The 23371-nt window shown below is 32.5% G+C and overlaps 4 protein-coding genes across 6 annotated transcripts; 3 read left to right on the forward strand and 1 right to left on the reverse strand.

Annotated features, from left to right (window-relative positions):
• Nucleotides 1-763: 763 nt before the first annotated feature.
• LOC120273048 (nuclear transcription factor Y subunit B-3-like) lies at nucleotides 764-5140 on the forward strand. 2 transcript variants are annotated; one of them, XM_039279685.1, is made up of 8 exons: nucleotides 764-905; nucleotides 1012-1226; nucleotides 1305-1434; nucleotides 1562-1567; nucleotides 2444-2542; nucleotides 2644-2694; nucleotides 4124-4191; nucleotides 4816-5140. In XM_039279685.1, the coding sequence occupies exons 2-7, from the start codon at nucleotides 1021-1023 to the stop codon at nucleotides 4148-4150; spliced, it is 519 nt and encodes a 172-aa protein (XP_039135619.1). In that variant the 5' UTR covers nucleotides 764-905; nucleotides 1012-1020; the 3' UTR covers nucleotides 4151-4191; nucleotides 4816-5140. The 2 variants fall into 2 exon arrangements, with proteins under 2 accessions (XP_039135619.1, XP_039135620.1); XM_039279686.1 differs by lacking the exon at nucleotides 764-905 and having other exon boundaries at nucleotides 916-1226.
• Nucleotides 5141-7303: 2163 nt separating this feature from the next.
• Nucleotides 7304-10146, forward strand: LOC120274015 (probable RNA-binding protein ARP1). 2 transcript variants are annotated; one of them, XM_039280757.1, is made up of 5 exons: nucleotides 7304-7698; nucleotides 7820-7955; nucleotides 8638-8677; nucleotides 8824-9034; nucleotides 9965-10146. In XM_039280757.1, the coding sequence occupies exons 1-5, from the start codon at nucleotides 7380-7382 to the stop codon at nucleotides 9988-9990; spliced, it is 732 nt and encodes a 243-aa protein (XP_039136691.1). In that variant the 5' UTR covers nucleotides 7304-7379; the 3' UTR covers nucleotides 9991-10146. The 2 variants fall into 2 exon arrangements, with proteins under 2 accessions (XP_039136691.1, XP_039136692.1); XM_039280758.1 differs by having other exon boundaries at nucleotides 8830-9034.
• A 2119-nt stretch (nucleotides 10147-12265) lies between these two features.
• Nucleotides 12266-15116, forward strand: LOC120273927 (probable sugar phosphate/phosphate translocator At3g11320). The gene is made up of 4 exons (XM_039280673.1): nucleotides 12266-12910; nucleotides 14017-14120; nucleotides 14322-14550; nucleotides 14622-15116. The coding sequence occupies exons 1-4, from the start codon at nucleotides 12452-12454 to the stop codon at nucleotides 14766-14768; spliced, it is 939 nt and encodes a 312-aa protein (XP_039136607.1). The 5' UTR covers nucleotides 12266-12451; the 3' UTR covers nucleotides 14769-15116.
• Nucleotides 15117-15399: 283 nt separating this feature from the next.
• On the reverse strand, nucleotides 15400-19317 carry LOC120273393 (vitellogenin-2-like). The gene is made up of 10 exons (XM_039280020.1): nucleotides 19171-19317; nucleotides 18291-18491; nucleotides 17938-18216; nucleotides 17805-17839; nucleotides 17640-17729; nucleotides 17375-17522; nucleotides 17055-17118; nucleotides 16388-16958; nucleotides 16152-16266; nucleotides 15400-15986 (listed from the first exon to the last, which is right to left on the reverse strand). Exons 1-10 carry the CDS (start codon nucleotides 19235-19237, stop codon nucleotides 15712-15714), a joined length of 1845 nt encoding a protein of 614 aa, XP_039135954.1. The 5' UTR covers nucleotides 19238-19317; the 3' UTR covers nucleotides 15400-15711.
• Nucleotides 19318-23371: the final 4054 nt, after the last annotated feature.

Consider the following 23371-nt stretch of genomic DNA (forward strand, 5'->3'; position numbering starts at 1 on the left):
TATCAATTTAAATAAGTAATTTTAAATTAAAATTTTTAAATTTACCCATTTATATAAGTAGTTTACAATTTGCGGCTCCAAGAAAATCGGTGAGTGAAAGGTAATTAAAAAAAAAACTTAATTTTTATGAGGACAGGGGTATATATAAATTTGGGTTTTTTTGGGTTATATATATATACATATAAACACATAACATAACAGGTTGCTTGGATATAAACTGTCTTTTTATTTATAATACAAAATAAAGAACAAAAATTACACATTATATAAATTAAATATAAAATTATCAATATTCATAATAACCAATAATTTTTTTCCTCACTATCAATTAAATTTAAAATCCAATGAAATTCAAATAAATAATATTATCCGTACACAATAGTCACCGAAAGACAATATAATTGGAGATAAAATATTTAAGATTAAAAAAAGAACTATATTATTCTAGATATTTATTAACATTAAAATTTTTAAAAATAACTATTAAAAATATTTATTTAAATAATTATACAATAAACATAAAAACCCAAAACAATTATATATATATATATATATATTAAAAAAATCCAACAAATCCAATCACTTATTTTCAAAACATAAAAAAATAATAGAAAAAAAAATTGGTGGTCAGGATTAAGTTGAGATTAACCGAATTCACCGGAACTAAAAAAAAAAAGCGGGTTGAAGGAAATCCCCAAAACACCCTTGAAAAATTAATTATAAAAGATGAAAAAAAGGGTGAATAAATAAAAAGGAACGGGTGTGCGTAGGTTGGAAGAACGGACGGTGACGATAGAGAAGCGCTTCCATCGCAGTCGTCTCCTTCGCTCGTCTCTTCTCCAGCGTTTGATCTCCTTCGCTCGTCCCAAAATAAACCAACATCTCATCGCGCCATTTCCCAAACGGTAACCAAAACACCCACCTTTTTTTTTTCTCTCTCTCTCTCTTTCTCTCTCGCGAGATCTAGGGTTTCCATCGATCGATTGATGGTGATATCGAGCTTGGAAGCAGGGATCGGTGATGGCGGAAGCGCCGGGAAGCCCGGGTGGAAGCGGAGGAGATGGGAGTCCGAAGTCGGGGGTGCGGGAGCAGGATCGGTATCTCCCGATTGCGAATATTAGTCGGATTATGAAGAAGGCTTTGCCTGCTAATGGGAAGATCGCGAAGGATGCGAAGGAGACGGTGCAGGAGTGTGTATCTGAGTTTATTAGCTTCATCACTTCTGAGTGAGTTTTGAGTTTTTTTTGGGGTTTGGTTTTGTGATTTGGGTGTTTTGGGTTTGTGATTTTGGGTTGGTTGTTTAGGGCGAGTGATAAGTGTCAGAAGGAGAAGAGGAAGACGATTAATGGCGATGATTTGCTCTGGGCGATGGCGACGTTGGGATTTGAAGATTATATTGAGCCGTTGAAGCTTTATCTTCAGAAGTATAGGGAGGTAGTGGTTTGATGGCCTTTGTTTGATTTCTTGTTTTTGCTATGATTTTGATGGGGTTGAGCTCATGGTTTTTTTCTTTCTTTTGATGCGTTTTCGATTGGTTTGGATGATGGATGTGATGGCGCAGATGGAGGTAATGAATATTCCTATAAGCAATTTATTTTTTTGTTCTCTTCCTTTTGGACTTGTTATTTTGGTATATTTAAAGGTTAATCTCGTTGCGATTCCATCGGTTGAGCACACCATACAAAAAATTCAAAATGTCAATTGATATGTACTTTTTTTTTTAACCAATTATATTATAAATTTGGTGTGTTTGTTAACCTGATAGAACTAGTGGAATGATTAAGACTTGAGCTGCATAAATTAAAGGTGTCCTATTTCTATCTGATCTTATTCTGGTTGAAACATAAGGGTTTGTTTGAGAACTAGACGGATAACGTAGTGTTTTTAATTGTGATCAAAAGGAAATTATGTCTAAGAGTAGTATATTACATGGCTGGATTTGAATTTAGATCTTTATAACGTGGAATTACTGTTTTCAGGCATCCATATGTATTAATTATCACATATAATAGCCAAGGTTGACCAGAATAAGTATCCATATTTTTACCAAACCATTTTGGATGTTTCGGTTAGCAAGTGGCAACTGCTGGCACACCCTTTTATACATGTTGTATCCCCAATCCTAACAATGCCCTAAGGAGTACTCCATTAACCCCTATTTGGTTAATGCTTTGTCGTTTTCTTTAGCACGTGGACAACTTGGCAATGGCTGATGTAATTGCTAGAAACTCAATTAATGGCTTAATCTGCCATGATATGAATATCCAGATTTAGAATATCAAACTATGCGAGACATGACATATTTATTATTCACTCTGACTTAGATGCACCTATTCAAAATTTAAGTAGAGCACGACAAACATTTAGTCATGATGAAATATGAGCAAATCAAGTCCAGTAACATATTTCTTGCTCATGAATACATGATTGGTGCTTTTGATAGGGTGATAGTAAAGCAACTGCCAAAGGTAGTGATGGTTCTGTCAGGAAAGAGGCAGGGTTGCTCCACGGTGGAACTCAACCTGGTTCAAGTTCTCAAGGGGTACATTTTATATATATATATATATATATATGCATATTTCACTTGTGTGTCAGTAGGGATATGAACTCATTGCAAGAAGCTGACTTAAATAAACTTTACAGATGGCTCAGCATGTGTCTTTCACACAGGGCATGAACTATATGCACCCCCAGGTAGTTTCTACTCATTTTTTGGCGCTTATTTGTGTGATGTATATCAGAGCTTACCCTTGCAATTTTTTAAGACAACCTTTTCTTTCTAGACGTTTTTTTTAGCTATGATTAATAAGCTATTTATCGCGTATGGTATTATTGCTATGAGATTTCTAATCTTGTTCATTTCAAACCTACTTTGAAAATTGGTGTACAGTAGTAAAGGGGAGTATGCTTCCCATGTTTTTCTGGCATTACTGATACTAGTAGTCAGAGAAAATGCAAGATTAGTCCATTTTTGTCAAAATGCTGCTTTGACCTGTAATTGAATTTTTAATGTGCTGTCTGTCTTACCAGCAGCTAAATTTTATGCCCTTCACTTAATTCATCAGAAAACAGCTGCAAATCTGTATTCTTCGCTTTAGATACTTATACTCCATTTGCATCTAATGTTATAGGCTGACCTGAGTCTCATCCATCCATCCTTTGTATTTTTGTGTCACATACCAATGAAGGTCCTCAAGTTCTTAGTTAAATTTGGCACTTACTCTGAAAGATAAATCCCTTTTGTTGTTTATTTATTTTTAAATTTTTGTTTGGTTTTCTGGAGTTTGTTCTCTTCTTATATTATTTAGTTGCCATTTCATTGAGTTTTTTCATTTCTCGAGTTTGTTCCTGACTACTCACATTCCACGGTAACTTCATTTTTTTTAGCATGCAATGTTATGCATCATTCATTACATTGCCCTTTTTTGCCTGATACTGTAAGCTATTCAAAGTTGCCATTTTTGTGTCTAGATATAGTGATGAAACATGTTATACCTTTTAGAGAATTTTTTAACTATCTTAGGTGTTTACGAAGGAAATTTTGCTAGCATTCAAAATTTTAATTACTTATAGGCTACATTTTGACGTGTGATTTAGATTTATTGTCATTAGATGGGCCAGTACTTAGTAAACTACTTATGTATCTTGTTTGTCAAAGATCCATGTTTCATGCAGAAGACTGGTCTATGGGAAATCATATGTAAGTTTGTTCGTGTGTACAGAAATAAGTGCAAACATCTAATCAAACATAGGCCATATGGTAGAGAGCCTTGTTTGTCAAAGATCCACTGTTACAAAGAGCGTGTATTTTTGTTTGTGATATCAGTCTAAAAGTTTGACCAAAATTAGAGGGCTTGCCCTTTTTCTAAGGACTATGTATGCAATTACGTGCAGGTTGTTTCTTCTGTGTTTTTGTCCTTTGAAGCCCAGTTACTTTCATTTGATAATGACCTCTGGTGTTGTGCTGTATTTTCGTTTTTATATGGCTCTTTCTTCTTATTGCTCAAGTATCTGAATAATATATATTTTTATTTTATTTTATTCTCATATCTCATTTCACCCTCTACAATGCAAATTAGCATTATCACAAGATATATTTAATATTGTTTTATGCTTTTGCCAGTTTCATAATGGGGATCTCTCAGGTTGATTAATGGCTTGTTTATCTCTGGCATGGATCTTCTCATCCAGGTTAATAGCTCTTTCTTTTCCGACTGAATTTTTCATCCATAGGTCAAAATTTTGCTGCACCCGAACCCATCATTTGTCTATTTTAGTAATGACGCTGAAGTCCAAAATTTAAAGTGGCAAAAAACAATCTGCATGTCTTTTAAAGCAATTGAAAGGTGAAATTGCCCAGATTATCAAGTCACTTGCTATACATGACTTCAATGTATTTGGAGACATTTCAAAGAAACCATGCTAGGCACTGATGAGCCATGAGATATTATGTACTCTTGGATCCATTATACTTGTTTGAAACATCATAAAACTATGTTATATAAAACGAAACCAAAGACAATCTATTTTAGTTTTGTGTTGTTCTACAGTTGTCCTCATCTTTTCTAACATATTATGCAAATGAGTCTTAGTGTTATTCTTATTATTACAAGAACTAATAGTCTCATATCAGATAATTTGGTAAATATGAATATGAATATGAATATGAATATAGAAGACCGGCTCTCTCATCTTATAAGCCTTTTTTGGGTTGAATTGAGTCCAAATAATATGTATTTGGTTTGCATGTATCACTTAATATGGTTTAAGTGGATGAGATTCATATTGATATGATTGTTGGATTGAATGATGCAGGGATTGAATGATGCAGGAAGCAATGTGGAAGGATTTCGTCGACAATACTCTCTTAGTCATTTTAGGCCCTTCAAGCACCTAGACAAGAAGGTTTTCTATTCTGTAAATTTTTTTTTTTCTTCGCTTACAGTATTTGGCATGATCATGCTGTGATTAGATTGATTGCATGATCAGCAGGACTTGCTTGGATCCTTTAACAAATAGGGCATTTCAGAATTATTTTCTGCCTTGTAAATCTTTTTCATTGCAGTGTTTGTGATGATCATGCTAAAGTTAGATTATTAACAATGTGATTTGCTGCAGCTAAATTTCTAATTTCCTGCCAGATATTTTTCTCATTTTCCTGAACAATGTGAACTGAGATGATGAGATCATGTGCAATACTTCAGCTTCTTTTGATTCTCATTTTTTTCAAGGGCATGACTGCTTTGTTTTTTGGGTTATGTTCTCATTTAATCTAGTTTTAGATTTTAAATAAACTACATTATCATTTGAGTCTTAGTTATAAAGTTATAATAAAGTTTAACCGTGTCTTATAACTGGCACCATCTGCAAACATGAAACTGGAGCTATGAAGGCGTGATGAGATTCAATTCATACATAAATCCTTTATTAGCTTTTCTTTCATCAAAGATGATTGCATGGCATGTGTTAAAATGAATCTTTGCTTAATAGTAAAATAATGTCATTTGTATTCCTTACATTTTTAAAAACTTGATATCTCCTATGTACTTGTAGAGATTGTGTTTTATTTTAAACTATTTTATCATATAATTACGGTTCTCTCTCAATGAAGGTGCTTGATGGATAAAATTCTCAACCTTTTTTTTCAAAATAAAATAAAATAAAATTTATGTTTTTGCACAAGTAAAATGGTTTGGTACAACAAGTCATAGTTAATCTTCAGAGGACTGTGTGTCTGTGGAATTAAATGCTGTATGTCTAAATACAGCTTGAAATATATATGTATATATATATATATAAAGCAGGGTTCATGTGAACTTAATTATTTATGAGTAAATTTTTTAATAGGTTGCTAAACTTTGGCTCATTTTTATTTTGATTACCGAACTTCAATTTGTACCAATTTGATCATTGAACTTTAATTTGATTTCATTTGGATTTCGTCCTCAAATGGATGATTTGACTCTTTTTCGATGATATAGATATTTTCAATAGATTTAATAATGTGTTATGGAAAGGACTGACTCAGATTTTTATACAATCATGTAATCAATTGGGGGTTGAAATCTTTGATTTATTATCCGGTGAAATTAAATTAAAATTTACTTATTAAATTGATACAAATTAGAGTTCGGTGATCAAAATAAAAAAAACCAAAGTTTAGTAATTAAATAAAAATTTACATGTATAAGTTCAGGATTTTACAAGGATATTCTTTTTTAATGTGTATTTGTATGTACATATGTATATGTGTATGCATGGCTGTATGCAGGCATAATCTTAATAGTAAAATAGAATATTAAACAAGTGAAAACAGGGGATGTCTTTTGAGGCTGAAATGATTTGCCCCTGTTATTCTGTTATGCCAACTCAGCTTTATAACAGTCTCCAGCTAACTCCCAACCATGCAAACTGTTTACTATATAATAGTACTCCTTACTTATGCCTTCATCCTTTTCTCCCAGTCAAACCTTGATCTTTGACCACCATGAAATCCTCTCACCAAAATTAATAATAATAATAATAAAAATAAGTTCCAATATTGGGATACAGTTGTCCATGTAAAAGCCTCTGTCAAACAGGACTTACAAAACAAGAACTAGTGGGGTTACTTATGACATGATACTATGATAGCCCAACATGGATACATATCTCTCCATCCTGCCCCCCACAGCACACCTTTCTTGCTTTGTTGTGTCATGTTCCTTGGTTTGCAGGACATTATTATAAATTATCATTATCATTAAATACTTCAAAGAGACCTTGCCATTCTTTTGTCTTACCAATGTTCACAACTTTGTTTAACAGTATATCTCCATGTCTCTCCACCTTTGTACTCATTCCTCTCTTACACTGCTATTAAGGAACTATAAACTTTCATATCTCAATAATACAACTAAAATAACTTAGGACTACGATTATTCATATATATATATACACGGATTTAAGTCATCTGCAGACATATCACTAAGAATGTTTATTTACAACCATTGTATGATGATCCGTTGGCTATTACTCATATAGATATTGTACAAATTTATTGTGCATAACTATTGTATAAAACTGCTCATTAACTATTGCGTATATAGATATTATTCAAATTTATCGTTCATAATTATTGTATAATAGTGTTGGGTACTATTTTAAATTGTTTATTAATTGATGGTAGTCGTTAAATAATAATTCAACCGTTATTATGGGCGTTCATAGATTTAAAATCTTAAATCTAAAGACTTAACATGAAGATAGATACTCATATATATGTGTGTGTGTAAATATATATATGATACCACTAACCATCACCATTAAGCACCACCTTCTTCATCTTTCTATTCCAAACAAAGTTCTCTTAAGAAGAAGAAGAAGAAGAAGAAGAAGAGATGAATGAGAATAAGTTAAGAAAAGTGTTCGTCGGAGGACTTGGATGGGAAACGGAAAAGGAAGCACTGAGGGAGCACTTCAGCCAGTTCGGCGACATCGTCGAAGCCGTCATCATCTCCGACAAGTGCTCCGGCCGTTCCAAAGGCTATGGCTTCATCACTTTCACTAACTCCACCTCTGCCATTAAAGCCTGCCAAAATCCCACTCCTTTCATCAATGGCCGCCGAGCTAACTGCAATCTTGCCTTTCTTCGCTCTCGCCGCCTCCCTTCCTCCTCTCCTCCTCCACCACCACCACCACCATCACCGCCACTTCAAGGTATTCTTTTGATCATTGATGAATGCTTACCAATGATCTCTCATTCATTGATGTTTTATATATATATATATATATATTTATGTAATTATTTATTTATGTGTGATATATCATGGATGTGAAGGAGGAGGGAGGAAGGTGGTGGGGAGGGGGACTTCTTGGTATTGTTATGCTCCCGGGCCGTACAACCATATCACCGCCGGTGGGATGACGGCGTTCTACGTCGCCTCCGCCGCCGCCGCCGCTGCGCCGGCGTACGGGTACGTGACTCCGACCATGTATTTTTGATTGGGGCCTGCGTGTTTTGACTGCTAGTTTGTCCTTCCACGTGAGATGTCTGTCGTGCACGTGAGACTCACGTGGGAGTGGGATTTTTTTTAAAAATAAATAAATATATACATATATACTCGGTAAAAATAAATAATTGAGAGTCTGTCATTTTAAAAAGACGGTTTTAGCCCCTAGGAAAATGATCTTGTAGTTATCCGATTAAATACAACATTAGTATAACATTAGAACTAACAAAAGCAAAACATGAATAAACATGTCTGTACACATTATATCATTTTGTACGAATAAGAACATAAAAATAAATAATTATTTTTTAATAATATTGTTATTGAATATTAAAGTGTACTATAATGATATATATATATATATATAATAAATCTTATATTAGAGTTTTTATTTTTTTAAAACAAATATTAGGGTTTTTATTTTGGTAAAACTATCGGTTAGTTATTTATTTTTATTTTTTTAGATAATATGGATAAACAACTACACATACTTTATTTACAGCTCTACTATGCACTCAATAGCGATTAGCGCGACCTTTAATATAGGACTCAAATATTTTACCGGTCATTGCGATTGTAGTAACTATTACTAATTTTATTAACAAATAAATTAATTAATAATAATTTGTTCTATTTTCATTAACAGGTATTCTCCTTCCTGCATATCAAACTATGGCTACAATCAGGTGACATGAACCAAAACCTTTTAAAGTGTTCTTCATTAAAAATGAAGAAAGAAAACAACATATAAAATTGACAAATTAAAGAGATTGAAATATAGAAACCTAACAATTAATGTTGGAGAGTCATAATATATTAATATGTTGATCAGGGACAGTACTCTTGCCAAGGAACTGTGTTGGCTCCAAATGCAATTTTGCACATGTATCCTATTTATCATTTTCAGCATCACCAGCCACAGGTTGTAGGCATTCCTGCTCAGTTCTTCTCACCGGCACCGCACGCATCGGCATTGATCTGTGGCTTTACTACGACATTCCCAGTCATCATCTCTGACCCTCTCGCGGTGTCTCCTACTAATGGTTTGTCGATATTTTATTTTATTTATTGTTTAATGTGCGAAGTTTTTTTAAGTAAATTGATTCAATTCAATCTAAAAACTTTTACTGATTATATTAAAAGAAATTAATAATAAATTATATATATTCATGTCATCATATTCGATAGTGTTTTATTTTGAGATCAAAGCGTCATTCGTTAAACTGTCATTGTAGAATATAATTTTATTGGATTCAACTCAAAACTTATAAGAAAATAAATCAAAATAAAGAACGAAATTTCATATATTAGAGTAAAACAATCGCCTTATATTGAATGGTATGACATCAAAGTGTAAGGGGGAGTCATGGGTTCAAATCTCTCCCCTAACAGTACTGTTCATATACTATTCACCCGGAATTTTTATACTATTCTCATACTGTACATATACTATACATCTGGGTTCCAGTAATGTTTAGTACTGTTTATATTCATAAAAAAGGGTGCTTGTCGTCTATTATTAAAAAAAAAAAAAATCGTCTTATATTGATTAATTTAAAAATATAAATTTAAATATATAAATTAGTATATATATATTTGGTTTACGTTTGATAATATATATATATACTTTTATTAGATGAGTTTGGCACCAAACTAAAGTTTCAAGCTATTAATTATTATTTTTTTAATATTATTAGCTAATTAAAGAAATCATACCTTTTCTGTTTTAGGTTACTCTAGATATATTATGATGAGCATCTTATACTTTCATCTTTGATGCCATGTTGATAGTAAAACAAAGATACATGACAAATTAGGAATTATCACTAAAATGTCTTTTTCTTTTTAGGTTTTTCTTTCTTCATTGCATGATTTCATTAAGACTCATTTAAAAATTTAATTATAAAAGGAATGAATATAAGTTTTTTTTTTTTTATATTTGATGCAAGATTCATTAACAGTTTATTTTGCAGTTGAAGCAGTAAAAGGATGCAGTTGATTATGAACAAATTGAAGGCTTAATTAAAATGAAGTATTAATGTTTTTATTGTTTATTTATTTTTCATTCAATTAGCCAATTTGGCTTCAATTTGTACCTTCTGACATGCATCACATAGATGCAAATATGTAACTGAAACATTGTCAGTTTACTGTTGTATTTTATCAGTAAACTTAGCAAATTATTTATGTTTTAATTTTTTTTTTTTTAAAAATATGTTATATAAATTATTATTTTAAAATTCAATATTTAATTTTAAAGAAAAAAAAATCAATATTTAGACCATTGAATTATATGGACCAACAGGGAGGACCTGATATCGAACTCCGAAATTCATTGAAAATAAGAACACAGAAGTTCGAAATTCATTGAAAATAAGAACACAGATATTTATTGAGCTTGCTCTACATATACATTCTTAAGGCGTAGGTGTTATATTTTTAGAAAAAAAAATTTACTCCCTATATTTTTTTTTTTACTTGTCATAATTTAGAGCTCTTATCTATTTTTTTTTTACTTTTCACATTAGAAATTTTGTGCAGCATTAAATAAATTTTTTTTTTCAAATTTATTTTTTAATTTAATATATTTATACAAATTTTAATAAATCACAGTCAACTAAATATTAAATGATAAAATTTTAAATAAAGATAGTTTTAAAAATAATAATTTTTTTTTATAAAATATAGATAACTAATTAACTTAAACATATTTTTTTTTTTATCTATGTGAATTTTATAAATGTGACAAATAAAGCAAAACCGAACAAATATTTAGTATACCAGAAGCAATCCCAATTAAAGCTTTAAACAGAGTACCTAAGCTCCAAAATAGCACCCAATGCCAGAATAAAATATGATCTTATAATTTAATTAATTAAAAAATAAACCAATTGAATCAATCCCTTCCATTAATGGAGAACACGCAATGATAAGTAATTAAATATAAATAAATAAATAAAAGGGAATTTATATTAATTAGTCAAGTCAACGTCCCGTGTGTTCACCGACACGCACGTTTGTTTAAATCTCAAGCTTACATTTACACCCTTATAAAAAAAATAATTATTTAATTTTTATTTTTCATATATTCTTTGTATTTATTTATTTATTTATTTATTTTATAATGACGACAAGCACCTATCAGTGATGTGCACGTATAAGGAGCAGAGCTCAACACTGACTCACATGCCCTCACCTTATACGGACATTAAATTTGATCTCGGGTCTTCTCCGAACGTTTTACGCAAAAGACCCAGTACCAATTGACCCAATGACCATTAGTATTTATCTATTTATTTATTGCCATAGAAGTTGAATAGTTTCAGTAGTTTTCTATATGGGATAAAGTTATTTTTTATTTTTTTAAATAGGAAAATATTTATAATTTTGGCATATCAAACTACCCCATTTTTCAAACCTTATTGCAACATTGTTTTTCATTATTTATTTTCATCATTTATGAGCATTACTTGTTTCATTAATAAATGACATTTTTCTCGGTTGAATAATTTATGTCAAACAACTTCTCATTCCTTTAATTAGTGTTTTTTCTTAAACTATTAATTTTGGAGTTAGGTATATCATATGGTAGAATAGATGTAATTTTCATGTTAGGTTTAAAATCACATACATTTAACCAAACAAAACATGATGTCAAGCAAGTACAACCTTATTTTGCTTGTCAACCCTTTTCACATTTTCTTTAAACACTAAATATAGAAGTAATATATAAATATATTCTTCCATATCAAACCATACTCATCTCATATAATTTTAATATAAAATACTTCTTGCTCCCATCGGTCGGCAGATAGAAATGAACTAACTATTAGAAATATTCGTGTTATTTTATTTGCTCTTATTTGTACTTAAATGCATGAGTTATACTAAATATTTAATAAATTATGGTAAACTTCAGATTTGAATTTGTAAGAGGATGATTAATTTTATAAATTTAGTATTTATTATTATTATTATTATTATTATTGGCACACCAATTTTCTAGGGTCTTATAAGGAGTTGACCTCCCCCAGTTTAATAACTGTATTATTTTTAATTTAAATTTTTTTATTCTATGAACAAAAATAAGCAGGGACTAGTTTATAATTTAGTTAATCATAGGGGTGTAAATGCAAAACAACGAAAATTAAGCAGAAAACTCCCCCGAGAAAAAATTAATTAAAAATTTAAACCAATTCTCTCTTCCTCTCCGCGCGTTCGCCGTCGTGAAACAAAAACCAAAGAAAAGCATCAAAATGAAGGAACAATAAATCTCAGCCGTTGATCTCATGAAACTCTTCTTCATCGTCTCCATCTCGTTCACACTATAAATACCCTTCTTCTTGTTAAACAAGCCAATCCACGAAGCTCCACAAGAGATCCCCATCTCGCTCTCTCTCAGATCCAGATCCCCATTCCCCTCCAAAACCCTAACCCTAACCCTAATTCTCGCTCCGATCATGGGTGCCTCGTCGCCGGCGAGCGGCAGTGGGCGCCTCTTCACCTTCGGCCTCGTTGCTTCATGGTACTCATCCAACATCGGTGTGCTTCTTCTCAACAAATACCTCCTCTCCAATTACGGATTCAGGTACCCGATCTTCCTCACGATGTGCCATATGACTGCATGCTCGCTCTTCAGCTACGCTTCTGTGGCGTGGCTCAAGCTCGTGCCCTTGCAGACCGTGCGGTCACGGATCCAGTTCTTGAAGATCGCCGCTCTCAGCCTTGTCTTCTGTTTCTCCGTCGTTAGCGGCAATGTTTCGCTGAAGTACCTGCCGGTGTCGTTCAATCAGGCTGTCGGCGCCACCACGCCGTTCTTCACCGCCTTGTTCGCGTATTTCATGACAGTGAAACGCGAGTCCTGGATCACTTATTTCACTCTCGTTCCGGTTGTTACCGGCGTCATCATCGCCAGCGGGGTTCGTATTTGCCAAATCTAGTCTCACAAATTATAGTTTTGCAATTCAGATATAAATTTTTTCCCCCTGGAATTTTGAGCTTTTGTTTTTGTTTTTAGTGCGATTTTTGTTGAATTTATGAGTTGATATTTGATTTTGAATAATTGGTTGATCATGAGAGGACAAATAGAAGTTGGAGAACTCGTTGAGAAGAAATACAAATTTCGCCTTTTTTTTTTTCTTCAGTGCTAGACAAATTGGTAGGCTTTATAAGAGCATATAGGAAATTGTGTTATTGGCTCCCGTTGAAAATTTGTCTGCTAGGTTTTTTATTTTATTTAAATTTATTTATTTATTTTTTGTGTGTGTATTGTGTTCTTTTACTTCCCCATTTTCTTTGTATTGTTGTTGATTTTGGATTTTGTGATGGTGGATAAGTCATATGATTCATTTTTCAACAAAGTAATATAGTTGAACTGAAACAATGTACCTCTGGTTTATGTTGTGTTAAAATGGTGTCTTGTGTAATTCTGTTTTCTTTTTATTGCGCTATCATCAATGGCATTTGAGAATCAGGCCTAGTTTTGAATTTTCATATACTCTCAATTATTGGGTGTTTTTGTTATGACATTGTGCTAAATTATGTTTTTCTTTTGTCTCCTGAAAACTGATGTACAATTATGCAGTGAATGATGATTTTGTTTCAAGCAGAGGCTTAATTTAATCTTTTGTTCTCAAAAAGTCAATTATGTGCTAAGTTGCTTTTGCTTAGATATTAGTTTTGTAGTAGTATTTGGTAGAGCATAGCCAAGTACAATCATTATATAGAGAAAACCCTCATGGGTCATGGTTGGAACCCTTCAATTTTGGAGGCCAAAAGACCATTGCAATCATTTTCCAGCTTTGACTCTTTCTATGTAATTGTGGATTTTAAGTCTAGAATTTACGTGATGTGAGAACCATTCAATCCTTTTATAATTAGCTGAATTCACATTTCACAGTAGAGCTTTTTTGAACATGTCAACACATTTGTTAATCTCTTACTTTTTGACAGACATGCTGCAATGAACTCAATGATTGTTGGCTGTTGTTTACAAACTTTACCATCTCATGATTTGACTGTGCAGGGAGAACCAAGTTTCCACTTGTTTGGATTTCTAATGTGCATTGGTGCTACTGCCGCAAGAGCACTTAAGTCAGTCTTACAAGGGATTTTATTATCTTCCGAAGGGTAACGAATTCATCTAAAAATTGTTCAAATGTCAATTAACTTTCTACTCCGAACATTTTTGTTACTTTAGCCTAATTTTTCTAGAGCCATTATATGCTGCACATGTGTATTTCTTTCATATATGACTTTTCCTGCATCATTTTCTATTATATCTACGAAAAATTTCCAACAACCTGAAAAGTACACTGCCTTTTATCTCAGGGAGAAGCTAAATTCTATGAATCTTCTACTATACATGGCTCCCATGGCTGTTTTTTTCCTACTTCCCGCTACAATCTTTATGGAGGAAAATGTGCTAGGTGTCACCCTAGCACTTGCTAAGGAAGACAAGAAAATCATTTGGTATCTACTTTTCAATTCATCCTTGGCGTACTTTGTTAATCTGACTAATTTCTTGGTCACTAAACATACAAGTGCCTTGACTCTTCAGGTACATTACTTCTCATATTATTTCTCTCTTTCTCCCAAAATCACAAAGCACATAACCTCTATCAATTTCAGGTTCTTGGTAATGCCAAAGGTGCCGTGGCGGTTGTCATTTCGATATTGATATTCAGGAACCCCGTCTCCGTGACGGGGATGTTCGGTTACACCCTTACAGTCATTGGTGTCATTCTTTACAGTGAATCTAAGAAGCGTAACAAGTGAAAATCATAGTGAGGAGGTTTTACTTTAAGTCCAGCAGGTTCTGGTGCTTGCTCTGCTTTTGAAAGACTCAAGAGCAGAGTGAGTGCATTGTATAATATATCATCAGACTAGAGAACCAGTTTAAACACAGTGAGCTGGAGAACGAAACAAAAACAAAGAAAAGTGATCGAATTTATAATTTTTTAGGGATTTTTTTTACCATTTTGGTTAATTGTTGGATGGGCGAAAAGCTCATAAGGCTCATTTTGTAATTTCAAGATGTCCTTAAAAAGAAATTTGTATCGCATGTATAATGTATATTATACATGATGGTATATCAATTGGCAAACAAAATTCATTATGATTTCATCTTTTTTTTCTCAAAACTGTTTGATTGAATTACTTTTATGAATGGTGGATGGAATCCAAAGATAATCTCTTGTGGGTCTTGAGCTGATAACATCTGAATCTTTTCAAGAGTTATCAATTATAATCATTTAGGTAAAAAAGATAGCGTATCTATTTGAAATGCTTTATTCTCTTTCATAGATTTATGGAAAAGACAAGAAAACATAAAACCAAAATTATATATTTTGAAGTGAAACTGTTTCCCAAAAGAAAACTCTTGGTTCACAACCAAGTTACAACAGAGTACGGCCAAATCATTCTTGCCTTGTTTACCACAAATACTGTTCCACAAAAAAAATTTAAAAAAAGAGAAACCTGATATTGTTCTTGTAAACATGTCAATCAATCTTGCTTATCATTTACTAAGACTTCTTATTTTCGCCAATTGCTTCCAGGCACTAGGAATTCTTATTATCTGACATATCTGTATAGCTACATTCCAAGGACTCAACTATTCTTCTCTGCAGAATTCTTACACAATGTAAAACTCAATGTGCAAAAAACAAGCAGACCCAGTATTTTTAACAGCCCCTCAACAAAAGTAATATATGGTTGTCTATGTGGAAGATGACACTAAATCCAAATTCAAATTCAAATCTTTCTCATCAAAAAGGCTAAGAGAAGAGAGCTTTTGTTCTAAGAGTTCTGATTTTACCTTAACGACATCTTGATCTTGATATGAAAAATTTTCCTTCCCTGAGCTTCTCAGAGATGAACACAGATCATTTTCCATGCTAGCTTCTTTGAACAAAATTGAATCCTTCAAACATGCATCCTCTTTGTTAGTTTGATTGCTTGGTTTTGAATCTTTTCCAGTCGGGTCACACATCCCTTCAACAAAAATTGTATGTTTCTCGTTAATAATACAGCAATAAAACAGGCAGTTTTGAATACAGTTCTTGATGTTCAGTATTTAATGGTTGAAGTGACGATGACAAGGAGAGCTGATATTCATGATCACAATCATTCAAGCTGGTTTAGATAAAGGAAGCTTACCAGAGTCTAGCTTTCTTGCCCCGATGGTATTGCTGTCCACAGAGGTGTTCTTCGGCAAGTATTTTCTTGTGGCATTAAGTGAATATCTACTGGGATTTTGTAAAAGAGATTGCCCCTGCAAGCCATAAAAGCTCAACCAGTCACAAATTTGATGCACGCATCATCCATGGAGAGTGGCAACTGACCATTTCAAAGAAGGGCAAAATGTTATATAATAAGTTAAAGCATTTACTCACAGGATCAAAGTATCCGATCTTCGGAGTAGGCAGCCGAAGCCCAGACGGTTTGGCATTATTCACTTCAGAGCTACGCCTGATGTTTCTTGTAGAGTTATCTCCAATGAAGGATTTGACTGACACTTGTGTTCTGGTAGGCTGTTCAGTAGTAATTTGGCTTTGTGGAATTGTTCCAGTAATTTCTTTTGTAATATAAGGCTTATCAATTGGTGGCTTTCCCAGCTCTTGTGGCTGCATCGCATCAATATCAAAAGTGACTTTAAAGGAAGGTGATGAAGAAGATGAAGAATCAGCATCAGGACTTCCGGATGAGTGACTGTGTTTGATAAATGTGGAGGCTGCTAAAGAAGATTCTGAAGTCCAACTATCCACAGAACTTTGGGGAGATACACTAGAAGAAACCCTGAGTCTGGACTTTGGCATTGCTGGAGGTTTAATAGCATTCCTGGACTCAATTTTAGTCCTAGATGTTTTCAAAGGAGATTTGGGAGTTGTGCTGGATAAACAGTCAGGAATATTTCCTTTTTTTCTTGTGGTCTTCATGGGAGATTTGCCTAGTGAGCCAGAGAAACTGCAGATAAACCCATTTTATGATGAAAAGACTGCTTAAGCCTTAAACCATGGATTTGGATACTGTAATAGAAGTATCTATCTGGTGATGGCATACCTAGTGCTGCATGAATCTCCAGCAATTTTCTTTGCTACAAGAGTTTGCTGATTAAGAATTTTCCCTGTTGGGAAAGCCATGTAAGTAAGGAGTTTCCAGGAAAATAAAACATGAATTCCAATATTAAGGTGCCTGAAATCCAGAAGAATAAACAACAACTGCTTTTTTTTAGGAAACATCTTTTTTCTTGTCAATGAAATAGTGTCTGATTTGGAATTCCTAAATAAGTTTGTCAAAAGATGAGAACTGCCTATTCCCAGGTTCCGCAAGCAGGAAACTAGGTAGTTTAATACTGAACTAAAAAAAAGGGAAGTATATACCAGGTAGACTTTTGATGTTGTTACTTTCCATTTGTGTGACTACAGATGTAGAAACCTTCTTGTTGGGTGGTGTTGGCACAGTTGTGGCTCTGGATGCACTTCTAGGTGGCCTTATTGATGGCTTCATGTCTTTTTGCCCAGCAGTAACCTTTGATCAAATTGCTAAAAAATGTCAATCTAACAAGCAAAACATAAATACAAAATTGGTGTTGAAAAACGTTTAACCACACAGCAGGGCTTAGATTTATGAAGAGTGTTAGCATACCACTTGCATGGGACAGAGAGTAACTTTAGTAGTATTAGCTGCTGCTTGCTTACTGTTAACTATTCTTTTACAAGCAGTAGGTGGCTTCATCTGAATGAAAACATGATGTAACTTTAGCATACTTCAAGCAGCATTAAACATCAAAATAACAAAGATGGTACAAACCTTAAGACGAGAAGAAATTTCAGCCATGTTTGATGCTGTCAAATGGGAAGAATTTCATGTGTTAGAAACACAATTAAATAAGAATAATCTTAACATATGTAGACATTTTTTTGTATAATTCATGTCTTCGTACACTGATGCTGTGATGTAGCTAGCTTTCCAAGATAAGTAGGCTTGGTTGAGGGTAATACACTCGAAGGTTTACCAAGTTTACCCACAGACCTCTGAATGGAAGCACGCACATTCTCAAATAAATCTACTTCAAGGTTTTCTAATTCCCAAACATCACTCTCTAATGTAGTGCTCGAGTCCATCGAGTTTCTTGAATCTTCTTGAATACTAGGTAGTTTATCTGCTTCAGCCTTCTTAAAAGTGCTATTAACAATTGCCAACTCCTCATGATTCAGCACTCCTGCACGCACAGACTGTGATGACTGGTACTCTACTTGTATGAAAATTAAACCTTTAAATGAAAAGCGTCCATACCTTCATTTGTAAAAAATGCAGTGTCCCATGCTAGGCTTTTACGCAAATTACACTTAGATGATCCTCGCTTCTGCTTGGGAGAAGCTGATAACTCGGGGACTTGCAGTTTTTCTTCACTCATTTCCCTAGAATTGGCACTAGCTTTCAATTTGTCACTCCCCGAATGCGAGTAACCAGGCCCCTCAATATTTGTCAACAAACCTATCAACAAGATGAATATTATGAACACCAACATTAAGATGTCAATTAACAAAATAGAAAATAAAAATCACTCAAGAACACCATAAATGCAGCACGGCAAATCTTGTTAACCCTTGAATCACTGTCTTCTCATTCCAAAAAAGATCCAATTTTGGCACAAGAGATCAAGAGGCACTGAGATTAATTCAGAACTCTTTGAGACGTGCTCTCAAAACATAATCAAATGATTATAATGATGAGCTTGGTCACACTAATCCAACAATGATTTAGCAAAGATTTCAGTATAATTTCAAGAATTAAGCAATGGAGATCATGCTAACAAGAGTATGAAATCAGTGATTAGCTCCATATTGCTGAAAAATCAAAGATTAACATAAAAAAAAAACTCTCCTATAATCCATCCAATCGTCGTCTGGATCTAACTCTCTAGTTATCAGTCATCAAATTCTACGAGATTTGCAAAAAAACTAACAAATCACACAAGAATGGCTCCCAAGTTCCAACCTACCTTCAAAATCTCAAATCAATCATACAAAACAAGTAAAGAGAGATTAAAAAACACACGAAGTTCAGCAAATCAAGAACCGAGAAAACCCTAAAGCAGAAAAAAAAAAAGAAAAAGAAAAAAGAAAAAAGAGGACCTCTGGATCAAAACAGATGGAATGGAGAATGCGCAAACCTTGAGATGGGGATGAGATGAGGAGATCGTTCTCGGAGGAGACGTCGATGAGAGTGATGCTCTCCATGAATGCCCTCTGGATCTGGAGTAGTGTTTCGAAGAAGAAGGAGAGAGAGACGTTGGAGTTTTGAGGGAAGAGAAGGTGGTCTTGAGTTTGAAATGATAAATTATTTTGAAATTGTAGAGTGTTTTCCATAAATACCCGTGTAAAATCTATAATTACAAAACGTGTAACTTATATATTTCTTAATTTTTTTTTTTAGTTTGTATATATATATATCCCTAAAATTTGTTCTTAATCAAATCAATTGCTACTCATGTAGACAAAATATGACGCAATGCCAACGACCATTTAGTCTATTGGCATCGGGTCTTTTACATAGGGTATTCACCTCGAGTATTGAGTGTGGCTCCCCGAGTTTGATCCCCATCTCACGTAAGGTGAGGGCACGGTTTGGTGGTGAGCGCGGCTCCCCCACGTGTTTGTCTCTGGGTTCTGGCGCTTGTAGTCTTTCTAAAAAAAAAAATGATGTAATAAAAAAAATTATTATTATTAATTTTCTCTCGTGGCTAAAAGGATGAAAATATAATTAACTCAGATATAAAAATCATCATCACTTTTTTTTGTTTCGGAAAAGAAATATATTAATAGAATCAGTAATTTAATAAAATTTATCGATAAATATTTTGATTTTAGTCATGATACATTATGTACATTTGATGTCAATCAAAACACACCGATTGTTAAATTGGTCAAAACAATAAAAATACTCATTGATGGAAAAAAGAAAAAGGTAGATTTCGTGATAATTAAGAGTAATTGCATTTTGTGAAAATAAAATATTTTGATACGAGGATATTGAAGTTAGCAATGGAATGGAATGGTATCATATTGCTTTGAAGACCCTTTGTTGATATGCATGCATTGTTTGGGAAGATCATATCTCATTATACTTGATATAAAAAAAAATGGATAATAAGATCTAAAGATCTTGACGATAAATAGCATGTATACCAAAGGGCTTGTAACCTAGCGGTACCTCGGGTCCCCTCGTCGGTGGAGACGCGAGTTCAATTCCTTCTTACCGCGTTCCTTCTTTTCAAAAAGGTGAGGATATTGTGGCAATTCCCCCGCCTGTGCCAACCCCTGAAGATTGGCGCTTGTCACCCTACTTAAAAAATAAATAAATAAATAAATAGCATGTATCATGAGATCATGCTTGGCTAATCGTGTGAACTAAGATTCACTACTCTTTTGCTTACACCTAAAACTATGAATTTTTCTTTCACTTGACCAAATGTCAAATAGTTGAGGCTGCCTTTCTTGATCACTATAAAGAAAGAAATTGTTAAACATGACATGAAAAAGGACAAAAAATATTATAATTATTTTTGAATTGCCGTAAAATACTAAAAAAAAGTTATCAAAAGTTGAAAATATAATTATTTTTTTATAATTTTTTTTATTTTTTATGGAGTGGTACAAGCGGACTTTAGCAAAAGACAGTTGTTTAACATAAAATTTGTTGAAAATAGTCAATATTTTAATATATATATATATATATATATATAACTTGATAAAAGTAATAAAAGTGAGTAAATCATAATATCATTAAATTAAAAAAAACTCTAAACAAACGAGATAAAATAACAAATTAAATAAATTAAATATTAGTCAAAGTTTAATCAATTAAAAAAAAGTCAATAACAAATAAACAAAAGATACAATTAACATTTGAAAAATAACTGTTCAAAATAAATTATTCATCTTAGATGATGCTGGAGAATATGAGAAATTGAACATCATAGTTGATCAAATATTATAGTGCTATGGAGTGTAAAATATTTAAAAATATATAATTTAATTAATAAAATTGAAATTTGAAAATTAGCAACAAAATAAAGCACATGTTTTAAATAATAATTTCTTTTAATTTTGTCAAAAAATACTTAATTAAAGAAATACACTATTTCCATAATAAGAAAAAAGTAGAAATTTATTTCTCTCTCAGATTAGATGTTGAGTTTCACTGCCTGTCACAACAATGGTTGACAGTTGTGCTTCCCCACATTTATCAAAATAAATAAATAAATAAATAAACAATTTCAATTGAAGCGTGACCCTGAAAAAAAACAAGAAAGTTAGTATCATGTGTTATTAATAAATAATGAAGTGATGGATCAAAATTGTTAGGACAAAACTCTTCAATTTATTTCAAGAATAAAATCTATTGAGCCCTAACACTGTCTAACTCTAGTCAATTAGCATTTAGTAGTGCAGTCCCATCATGTCGTCCCTGATTGAGTGGTTTGATGGGACCTAACTCTAACCTAAAGTTATTAAGTCTCTCAAAGTCTCAAGTGCCTTTGGTCTCATGTTCACTAGCCAACAACTAATAATAACTACAACATTGAACTTCTTTTCTTTATATGTTTTTGCATCCTTTATTAATTCCAGAGCTTTCTAATTTGACTTAGAAATTATGACAGACATTGCACTGGATGTTCTATTGGGAATTATTTATTATTATTAAAGATATGCCATCATATATATATATATATATATATATATACAACCACTTCTCTGGGTTAAATTTATACAAATAAATATGTATATGTATATATATATATATAAATATATAATCATCTTAAGTCATCTTTGGACTTTTGTGTAACATCCGCATGATAAAAAACTAAAAGAATGAATTGAGTGGACCCGAAAAAGTTTATTATGATTTTAAGAAGCAGGCGTTGGATTATAACGTCCTAAAAGACATAAACACTCTCTTTCTTTATATAAATAACTTTCAGAATGAAGTTGAGAAATAATCAAGTGAAGGTGAGAATAAGTTAAGTTGTAATTTGATACTAAATTAATACAACCCAATGAGTTATGAGTATGAATTTTTTTTAAGTTTATATAAAGTGAAAATCATTGTTTGTGTTTGCTATTTAAATAAAAATATATTTATTTTGTAGTTCATCCTTATTGATTAAAATGATATATATATATATATATATATATATATATATATATACTAATATACATGTGTTTTAAGGTCAATTTAATTACACTTTTTTCCTCCGAATGTTTAATTTACGAAATAAGATTTCTAGATTCTTATTAGCATTCACTTTGGGCAAAACGCAAAAGCACAAAAGCTAACAAATTAGTACACATAAAATCTAGAAAAAATAATAAAAAACTCACTCACATGAATTAAATTATTTTGATCAAAGTAATTTTGACAAATCATAATTTTTACATAAACATTATCAGTTTTAAGAAGGTTAAGACCTTCACCTGTTTAGTTTAAGACAATAAAATCCTCATCTAGAAAACCTTTTTAAGCGAAGTTGCAAAGTTACTCTGGCCACTATACTGTGCTTTGTAACTCAATGATCGAAATGGTGGATCACTTACTCCTTCAGTGATCTTTCATCAAGCTTATATGGGTGCACTTTAGTCATATTCGAAGACCGATCCAATTTCCTAATACCCTATTAGACATATGGGGATCATTGAGAACCCAATTTAAAAGGGCAGTTATCCCTAACCAGAGCTATTCATAAGAATATGCGGCTAGAAAAAAAAATAAACACATTTTTGACATATGCTTTTCTCCTCTTTCCCTGATTACAAAAATTCCATATGTTTGTTTTATGGGTTCTTGCAGCACCAGAGTTTAAACATCAGAAGTTGGAGGAGACATCCAACACAATGAAAAGAAGCTTGTAGTTCATTGATCATAGAGGAGGTGAGCCTAGTAGCCCCAGAGAGATGCGTGATTGTACCGACTCGATCTGATCAAAGATCTCAAATTGCATGAAGTTCAGTTTTGTAATTCTAAACTCTTATGTACTTTTCTTCATTTATCTAATAAATATAGTTTATCCATTTTGTCAAAAATATATATCCCAAATATAGTTTATCCATTTTGTCAAAAATATATATCCCTCAGACTATGTTCTTTCTCATCTCCGACTCGCCACAAGAAATTTCTCAACTTTAATTATATTAACAAAAATATCCTTAACAAAAAGACATCATCACCTTTTGTTTTTATTTACAAACATAAAAACATAATATCGAAAATGTTAACATATTACTTGAATATTAATTAATATAAGCTTTTTATATAAGAAATATTTGGTTTGTGTTTTTATAAGCCCTTGATGATATATGATATCACAGCAAAAA

The sequence above is a fragment of the Dioscorea cayenensis genome, chromosome 12 (assembly GCF_009730915.1).
Source record: "Dioscorea cayenensis subsp. rotundata cultivar TDr96_F1 chromosome 12, TDr96_F1_v2_PseudoChromosome.rev07_lg8_w22 25.fasta, whole genome shotgun sequence".
Lineage (NCBI taxonomy): Eukaryota > Viridiplantae > Streptophyta > Magnoliopsida > Dioscoreales > Dioscoreaceae > Dioscorea > Dioscorea cayenensis.